At 32.8% G+C, this 10,468-nt stretch overlaps 1 protein-coding gene across 1 annotated transcript; it reads right to left on the minus strand.

The window, feature by feature from the left end:
• Positions 1–3,558: 3,558 nt before the first annotated feature.
• On the minus strand, positions 3,559–10,237 carry Slitrk6 (SLIT and NTRK like family member 6). The gene is made up of 2 exons (XM_004855191.3): positions 9,614–10,237; positions 3,559–7,297 (listed from the first exon to the last, which is right to left on the minus strand). The coding sequence occupies exon 2, from the start codon at positions 7,289–7,291 to the stop codon at positions 4,748–4,750; it is 2,544 nt and encodes an 847-aa protein (XP_004855248.2). The 5' UTR covers positions 7,292–7,297; positions 9,614–10,237; the 3' UTR covers positions 3,559–4,747.
• Between the last annotated feature and the right edge of the window lie 231 nt (positions 10,238–10,468).

Raw genomic sequence — 10,468 nt, forward strand, 5'->3', positions numbered from 1 at the left:
TATTTTTTATTTGACACATTGCTAAGTTATCAAATTTAGAGAATGGGAAATGTCACCATTGTATAATGAGTGGAATTGAAAAGGCTAAAAGGAATCCTGTATTTTTAATCAGTTGTCTATTGCTCTTTGATAAGATCATTCACAATTTGGCTGCCAGGTATAAGACCGATTCTCTTAAGAAAGACTTGGAATTTCATTTTATAACAGGAAAAGCTTTTCCTCTTATAATATTCCTTCTTCTTCACACAATGTTCTACAGGTAAAAGAAATAGTAAGGAATTCACATGTTCACTATGAATCAATTTCCCAAGTACTAGCAAACTTATTCTTTCCTCGGCAAAATGCATTTGCACATACCTATATAATTTTCTTTTCGCTCAGAAAATAATCTCTCATGATAATTTTGTTGACATTCTGATATTATTGGAAGCATTGTTGAGTTTTATTTGGGTTTTTATCTGAGTTTTTAATATGAACCAGAAAACAGTTATGATTAAACTATCCCACAAATAGGCATCCTTCTTCTTTTAAAATATTTTTCAAGGCCTTGAGTTCCATCCTCAGTTCACCATAAATTGCAAGTATATCGATGTTGTATCTTATTATTTGTTCATCAAACTAATGTAAGATAGCATAATATAATATGTAATATATAATATATAAATTTAGCTTTTAAAACATACCTTAGAGTATACCATATATTCTATTTAGCAACTGAAAGTTATCAAGAGATAGATTAGTTTTGCACATGTATAGAAGAACATTAGAGGAAAAATGTAAACTATTACTTTAAATGCTGTATTTTAATGATAAAGGGTACCCACATCACATTCTTCAATCCTCACTCAAAGCATAAGCCTTGAATTAGTTTGGCCACAGCATCAAGGCTATTTAAGGTAACTTAAGTGATGCTTCACTTTACTTAATATTACAACATTAAGGAAAGGCTTTCTCTCTGCCTTGGTATGAGATTAATCCAAAGAAGTGAACATCATTGATATAAAAATGTCTTATGTAATATTACTATTTCTATCCCATTCTGGGTGTAAATGGAAAATAACTAAGAATACTTATAAAGTTACAATATTTAATTTAATGTAATTTGAGAAAAATATGATTCTTTTAGAAAACATTGACAGAATATGTCTAACAGATTTACAGAGAATTAAAAGTATTTTAACTAGTATTAATATATACACTAGTACTGCTGCTATATTTTTAAAAATTCTATTTTTGAACATCCATCATAATTTTACTGATGTGCTATGAGCAGAGAATAACTTCTATATAAATCAATAAACAAATGAATATAATTAAAAGCCTTTGTAGCTGGGCATGGTAGAGCATGCCTGTAATTCTTGCACTTGGGAGGAAGAGGCAGGAGGATCACTGTGAATTTGGGGCGAGCCTGGGCTACATAGAAAGACCTATCTCAAAACAACAACAACAAAAAAGCCTTTCTTTTGTGATCTGGCCATCTGACTAAGGCTGAGAATGCTGAAATAGAATTTTTGATTAAGAAACTGGAGCAGCCTATATATCCATCAACAAATGAATGGATAAGGAAAATGTGGTATTTATACATAAGCAAGTATACTCTGCCATAAAGAAGGATAAACTTGAATCATTTGTAGAAAAATGGTTACACTTTGAGACCATAGTGTTAAGTGAAGTCAGACACACAAGCTTAAACTTCATGTGGTTTCTCTCATTTGATAAACCTAATACATAAATAAAGTACAAAATAAGAAACACAGTTACAGAAAGAGACCAAGTTGGTTAAGTTAACAATCAAAGAATATAACAAAAATTCTTCTTTGTGTAGTAGGAAGCAGTAGTAATAGGGAATGCAGGTGAAATCATCAAGTTCTGAAATTCTTAGATTTAAACTCTGACAGACAAAGAATGCTACCATAGTAAATTCTCAACAACTAGTAAGAAACAAATTACATAAGAAAGACTCCATCTTGAGTAAAACATTTTGATCTTAAAAATAGCATGCTGTTTAGAAACCAAGCTATTTTACAATTGTATGGGGAATTTTTGTTATATTCTTTGTTTGAAGACTCCTACTGGCTTTTCTTCTTTGTGTATAAATTAATTCGGACAATTTACTTACCTGGTTTCATAAGTAACTTTATTTCTCTTGATTATGAGCTGGAAAATAAACATTTTACTTCAGGCAACCAACAATGAGGATTAAAAATGTATTGCCCCATCCAGAGAGAAGAATGTTCTTGATAGCATGTCTGTGTCTGTACTCCTGGATCCCTTCCAAAGTTCCTCCAGGTATGGAAAGTTCTTAAATCTTTTTAATACCTTTATGGAGTTGATTGGAATAAAAAAATATTGGCAGATACTCAACTGAATAAGAGAAGTGCAATAACATATTTTCTTCTCTTGCTTTGTTCTTCTCTTAAGACGGATATTTTTAAAATCACTGTTTAGAGAGTGTAACTCTTCACTAGTGTGTAAAATATTTTGTAGTAGATAAATACAGAACATAATATAGCATATGCTAATATATTTGACTCTTTGCAATTTTTACTTAAAAATCCACTTTGTCCTTCTAAACTTTTGAAGTAAATGAAGAAATTTAGACTTTACATGAAACTTTAATATACAATTCTTGATTGCTTTCTGGTAATATAGGCAATTATTTTATTTTATTTTATTTTATTTTATTTTATTTTATTTTATTTTATTTTTTGTTACCGGGCATCAAATTCGGGACCTTCTGCTTGTGAGGCAGGCGGTGGAACCACTGAGCTAAATGCCCAGCCCTAGTCAATTATTTTAAAGAGAATCCTAGTGATAAAATTTCACATTAGAATCACAATTAGTCTTCATATTATGAAACAAGACTTCCACCATTTTTATCAGCAAGAAGAGTTCTGATTCAAAATCGAAGAATGTATGATTTATTAATAGTGTAGAAATGTAAGAGTTAAAAGACAAAACATTTTGTATATTCAGAAACCACTGATGTATTGTTAAATCAATTAAAGAAAACACTTCCTTCTAGGCAACATATTCTTTCACAAAAAAAATGCATGACCAAAGGTAAAGTTCAAAATGCACACCTAGGTCACCATGACTAATTTCCTTTTATCTGGTGAAAAACTGCTGTATTGGTTTTATAATTACAATGAAGAATAATGGGGACCGGGAATTTAGCTCAGTGGTGCCGTCGCCTGCTTCGCAAGCACAGGGTCCTGAGTTCAATCCCAGGTACCAAAAAAAAAAAAAAAAAAAAAAGAAGAAGAAGAAGAACGACTCATTTTCATTTGTATGCCACTGGAACATAATTTCTTGAAAGGGAAAACTGCTACTCAGTGTTGAAGTTTGGCTCTGTGTCAATCATACTCAGAAATTGAATACCCTTTTTGCACACAGTGAACAAAATACTTCTGTATGCACAACAAATGGAAACCTCCTTTTTTTTTTTTTATGTGTGCATGGGCATGTTTATGTGTGCAATGTATCTATTTATGTGTGAATTAATCATGATTTGATTGACTTACAGAACACACTAATTGAAGAAAGCACATTTGAATATAGAGTTTTCATTTTAGTTTTATTGTAGTGAGCAATATTTTCAATTTTCATGAAAGGCACCCAAGAATAATTATTTTGTGAACCAAAGATATACAAAACTGTACAGAATAAATAGTTCATAGAAATCTACCTATACCTTCTTGTAAAATAAAGCTACATTGTCCCTCTCTTGAGGGAACTTAAACCACTTACCTTTAGAAGTGCCTTTTGCTACTAATTTATGGCATCTATCAGTATATATCAATGAAAATAAAACAACATTTTTTACTATTTGTTTTATACCTTTGAATTACTTGCCACAAGAAACATATTAGAACATATTTCTATCATGGTAATCAGCTTTACAGAGGATTAATTCTATGAAAGAAAGCAAACTTAATAGGTGCTCTAATCATATTTACAGTTAATCTCAGTAGCATTTAAAAAATATTCTATGAAGAATTAAACTTTGACCACAAGTGATATACCTTAGTCACAGCAGCATTGACATTAAGAATACTCACACAAAAACGTGTAGAAAAACCATAAAGTTTGCTCTCATTTTCCACCTGAACTATTGTCTTTGAATTTTAAAATCAGAAAGCATAGGAGTGGCATTTGTTTGATCCTCCATTGTTCAAAGTTTTGGGCCACTAAGCCCCATCAAATTCCAACCATTCCATTTTTTCTTTATGATCACAACTTAGAACTTTCATGTTCCAGTTCTTTTTGCATTAATTGCAGAAAAATTTAGTGTGTCTGACAGTGCACATATTTGAAGTATATTCTGGTAGTAAATAACATATTCATTACATATTATAAGGTGCTTTTTAAAAAACGATGAAATCTAATTTTATTCAATTCAAGGGTAGAATTATTCAAGAAAAATGTTGTTTAAATGTTCAACACTTTGAGATGTGCAAGAGGACTTCTATGAAACACTTTTAAGTATATGGTGAAGTATTAATATAATCCTTGTCGGAGTTACATGCAAGGATTTCTTTCATTTGGGACAGACTAAATTGCCTGAAGATATGCCACGGCTTCTCCCAGTGATCCCTGAGTTTCTTTTCCTTGTTCTTTTTTCCCATAGGATTACTGCTGTGCTTAAGTTCTGATCGATGACCAAAATCATTAAAAGGCACTTATTTCCAAGATTTGGACTTAAGCCAGAATCCCAGCAATTCTGTGAAAGCCCTCAAACTCAAATCTATGTTTGTTGCTCCAGGACTTCTAAATAATCAGGTTCAGCATGTAAATTGGCTTTGAGCTCAAAATACTCATTTTTAGTCTGTTCCACCAATACCTTCCTTGGCCTAGAATACATTAACCTTTCCATTAATTTCAGCTCTTCATGGGCTCCAGGATAATGTACTTCCATATCCGGTTGGAGCTGAGCAATGTTTTTTCTTAGGTACTCTGTGATTCCCAGTTGCTGAAGTTCTCTTTCTTTTTCTAAAATGTTCCTATATAGTGAACTGGCATCCTGGAAGGATAAAAATTCTCTTGATGAGTCTGTGGTTTTGTATTTCATATTTGATCCTGACAGTGGTGAATGATTTTCCCGTTCTAAAAGACTTCTTTGGAGATGTTTTACATCGCTTCCTTCTTTCTCATTCCCTTCTTCTTCCTCTTCCAAATGCTTTGGACCAAAAGATGGACTTCTATAAACATGAACCATGGGACTCACCATGTGCTGCTCATAGAGAGAGGCAGAGGGCCTTTCAGATGTATGATGAGTTGTTTTATGGCCATACATACTGTATTGAAGATGCACGGGGCTGTTGTCTCTCATTTGCTCATCTGATTGTTTCTTTTTGTATCTTCTCCTGCGGTGGAGAACAAGAACCACTATTCCTGCAGCACAGAACACAATAGTTATGAACACAATCAGAAGTCCTAATATTAGAACAGATAGTGGTACTGCATCAGTTAGAGATTTTAAAATTGTGCCAGCTGTGTTTGTCATTGTTGTAGAAGTAGTGACAATAATATAACTACTCTGAGTTGGCAGGGATGGGTTATTTACTAAACCAGGGCAAAGAAATTCACTGTTCAGAGCTTTTAATTCTTTTTTGTCAAGATGTCCTGGGGAACTGCAGAGAATGTCATCTGTCACTATATTCTTGCTTAATTTTTGTATCCATTGCTGCAATCCAACCAGGTCACAGGAACAGTCCCAGGGGTTATCCTCAAGATCAATCTGGGTCAATAAATCAAGGTCATCCAAGATGTTACTTACAGGTAGATGGGTGAACTGGTTTGTTTTAAGATTTACCCTAGTTAGGGGAACTCCTAAAAAGATATGTGGTGGTAAAACTTGTAGGAGGTTGTTATTTAAATAAAGGACTTTAAGTTTAGACATTGGGTTAAAGGTTCCAGGTAATATTTCCTTAACAGCATTGTATTCAAGATATAAGTACTCAAGACTGTCAAGTCCAAGAAACATGCCTCTGCTTAATTTAGTCAAATGGTTACCATTTAGATAGAGCTTTTCTAATCTTGTTAGATTCATAAAGGATCCTTCTTCAAGAACTTCAATACGATTGTTTCCCAAGTGAAGCATTTCCAAAGTGAAATATTCCACTAGATCTGATTTCATCAATGTATGAATTATATTTCCGGCTAGAATAAGCTTCTTAGGATTTTGTGGAGGAGGTTTTAGATCCAATAAACTTTCAATATTGCGTTCTTGACAGTGTATTAAAAGTCCTGAAGGGGATAGGACTTTGCAGTTACAAGGAACAGGACAGTAAGGTGCCGGAAGTTGAGTGGATGGCTTTGTAAGATAAGGTATTAAACCTAGTGCTTTGGTAGGTGGGTTTAAAATGGATATGATCTTAGTTGACATGTGATCATCACTTATTGAAGATGTTGCTGCCAGATGCAATGATCCTGAAGGATCCTCATGTTCTTCATACACTGGTGGAGTAGGGCAAATAGATTCTTTTTTCAGTCGACTTAGTATGCTTCCTTTGAAAAATGGAGGACTGTTACACACAACATCACCAATTATAGATTGTGGAGGCATGTTTTCCAGCCAAATTTTTAACTGCAATAAGTCACAATTGCAGGCCCACTTGTTGTCCTCCAACTGGAGATCCAATATTCGGCCAATATGTTCCAAAAATCCAACATAAGGCAATGTTTGCAACTGATTTCCACGAAGATCTAGATGGGTTAAAGGAACAAATCTAAATATGTTTGGGGGAAGACTCTCAATAGCATTATCATTTAAAATTAACACTTTAAGTCTGTTGAGCTTACTAAAGGCACTTGGTTCAATCACTGTAATAAAGTTGTTATCAGCTTGCAGAAATTCAAGGTTATCCAGTCCATGGAAGGTATCCTCTTTAAGAATTTCCAAAGAATTGTGATTGATATGAAGCTGTTTAAGGAGTCCAAGGCCATTAAACGCACCCGTCTCAATATCTGCAATATTGTTAAATCCAAGGTGTATTGAGATAGCATTGGTAAGCCCAGAAAAGTCATTTGTGTGAAGCATTGTCAAGCCATTATTTAATAAGCTCAGATGGAAAGGTCGTGATGGTGGCACACTTATTTGTGATAAAGTCTTGATACCCTTTTGTTCACAATTTATTATCATTGTTCCATCTTTTTCCTCACAATTGCAAAGATTGTCACATGAGCCTCTGACTGAGGGTATTGGAGTCTGGGATTGAAAAGTTATACAGGCAAGGAAAGATGAATATAAGAGACAAATCCACAGCTTCATGTTGACATGTGATGACATCTGATTCTGTAAAATAAAATCCAATAACAAGGGATTTTTAATAACAATTTCAAAATTATAGGTTTTCCTCTAAAAAGGAAAGTATTGACCACGATGAAAATATGAATACTTTGCTATATCAAATTTTCTTTTTTTTCCTCTTAAAACTCAAACAATCACATTATGGAATATCTTGACTTGCATCATGCTGAACATATAAAATTTAGGACAAGGAGAATTTAAAATATTAGATAATTTTTGTTCATATATGCCAAATAACCTGCACTTTAATAAATAAGACAGGTTCTCATGGATAAATGAACCACTGGTACTTTAATATAATGCAAAATTGCATATTTGAAAACACCTTGAGTTTTCTTTTTTACTTCAAACTAAATGAGTTTAAGCCTAGAGGATTGTAGCATAAGACAAACATGGAGGTATTAGCCAAAAGCATAGAGAACTATAGAGAATGTAAAAAATGATAGTTTGAAAGAATGCTTGCATATATATATATATATATATATATATATACATGTTTTTATATAGTATATATTTCCTTTATTCATATGTGTGTGTTTTAACTTGTTTGACTTTAACAAAGGTACATATTACTTTAACTATTTGAAAAACCTTGAAAAATTATCTTCTTAGATATGCAATAAAATAAAGCCTTATAAAAAGAACTCTGTTTTGACTATACTGCCTGAGGCATTTTGTAATAAGCATTATTTTATCTGGCATATAGTCTTACACATACCCAATCAAATTTCACAAATGTCACTTTATTTTGAATTTCTAGATGTAATATGTTTCCTGCTACTTTTTAATTCTTTCATAGATAATGTAAAAATCATTAAAACTAAATAAGAAAACTTGATCTTTAGCCTTACTTCAGGCTACTGTCAAAGAATAAACCATGCCCCATATAAGCTTAAAACAAATGACTTCCTAATGACATCTTGAAACAGGTTGTAGGGCACTGAATGTCATCACTTAATTAAGCAGTTGATTGTCATTATTATATGGGTTAAAGTTTCAAACAACTCTAACACAAACTGCATTATTTTAAAATATTTTAGGATATGTCTAATTTGGCTCATAAATGACAGTTCAGGGTAACAAACTTACATATAGCAAATCCTTCAAAATTAAAGACATATATATACAATACTCCCTTAAGGGATTCTAAATTTGAAATGACAGCAATAGCAAGGTAACCATATTTACCTCTAATGATATCTCCTATTTTCTTCTGTAAAACACTACACCATTAATTTACATAAGCCAAGTGGAAAGATAAATGCTGCATCTTATGAATACTGAGGTTTAAAAACTGATAGATGCCTTCATTTTTCTGGGTGAAACATGAATATTAACTTTAATATAAGTAAAATTTACAAACAGATAAAATATTCCAGAACGTAATCAATAATATAGAAAGCAAACTTTAATTTTCCCAACATACACAGCTGTGCTCAAAACTGTATAGTCTGAAGTTTCTAAAAGGCAAACTGCAACAGATGGAACAAAATAACTTACAGTCTTTCTAAATACAGGAAAAGTTAGTAGACTATATTTCCATGGGGAAATAGTTTGATTTACAGCTCTGAGTGTTGTGCTTAGAATAGAGGAGCTTGCAGTTGGAGTCTTCAACTTATGCATTAGCTTCCCAAACACTATAAGTACTTCTCCATAAATTACCAACACAGAAAATGATTTCTTTTATCAAGTACATCTTGAGAAAATATCAAATAATTTCCAATTGATTACATTTCCTTTTTTAAAAAAACAAATCTTATATGCCTTTCATGCTCTTCTTGCTTTTCATGCTAAAGAACAATTTCTAATCTTATCACAAATGCACAGAAACTTAAAAGGGGGTTCTACATTCGTCACAGTTGATACAATGCTATGGAAGACAGAACTCCCTGTTTACATATTGTCAGAAAATACATATTTATAAGCCAAAAAATTATAAAAATAGAATGCAAAATACAAAGAGTTATGAGACATTCTACTGATATTTAAAATTTAACAATGCTACTTGGATGTAATCTTTTCTCCAGAAGTACACACATTTAGTGTCCCCTAATAAGCTGCATGCTGCAAAAGAAAATGGTATATTATTACATTTATTCTTCACAACCAGCTGTTGGACTACATGTCTGCTTCTCTGAGAGAATAGGCATCTGCTACAGTGTTAGTTTGGCCAAAAGTGAAACTGATTATCTTTTAAGGCAAAATTATTTTATTTTTGTACGAGAGGAAAACACATAAATTCAATCATTTCATACTAATACATGAATCAGTGTAAGAAAAGCTTAGAAACATTCATCTTACCTGTAAAGCAGCAACCGTTCCTGACGTTATCTGTAATGCACAGCTGCAAGAGGTGTTCAAAGTAATTCAATTGCTTTATTAAAAAGAAAACACCAACCACCACATAGTTTCTTCTCAAATATCACTTTTTGGCAAGTCCCATAGCTTTGGAAAGTTAAAATCTCTTGTCAGAGACAAAATGTTACACATTTCATTGCAAATATTGCAAGCAGAGTCCACATCAGAGCATCCTGAAGCAGTTGTCCTTTTGTCCCCCAATTAAAATTCACAGCATACTTCACAGCTATGCTGACTTTCTTGTATATAGTTAACCATTTGCAAGCTGCTGAATGCAGGAAATAAACAAGATGTTTAACAGAGCTCAGACTGATCACTCTTGCTTTCTTTTGTTGTAGATCCAAGCTGCAGCAATGTTCTCCTTCCTCCCTTTCTAGTCTTTCTTGTTAGCTCAGTTTGTTATTAGTCAGATTGCCAAGGGCTGGGAGGTAGGCGTAAATAAAGAGACTTGGCTTTTGACTCAGCTTTTAAGCCCTTCCCAATCACAGGGCTTTAATCTGCCAGTGTCATATAACACAAGAGACAGCTCCACCTTGGGTCTGTTCAACTCCTCCTCTTTCTGCAAATGGTCTTTCCACTCTTTTTATACCAAATGTAGAGCAAATGAATTTTGATGGAAATAATTCATGCCATTTTGCATTTTTAATAATATATTTTATTATTATAGAAATCTAAAAATAAAAGTCTGTTAAATTGTCTTCTAACAGTATTGTACTGTGTGCACATTTGCAAAGAGACAAGCATGCTACATGAAAAATAGTTGCTTTCTGTCCTTTTTTTAAAAAAAGTTTAGAATTG

Source organism: Heterocephalus glaber, unplaced genomic scaffold, assembly GCF_053883595.1.
Source record: "Heterocephalus glaber isolate CG9 unplaced genomic scaffold, H.glaber_assembly_v1.0 deba00001577, whole genome shotgun sequence".
Taxonomy (NCBI): Eukaryota; Metazoa; Chordata; class Mammalia; order Rodentia; family Bathyergidae; genus Heterocephalus; species Heterocephalus glaber.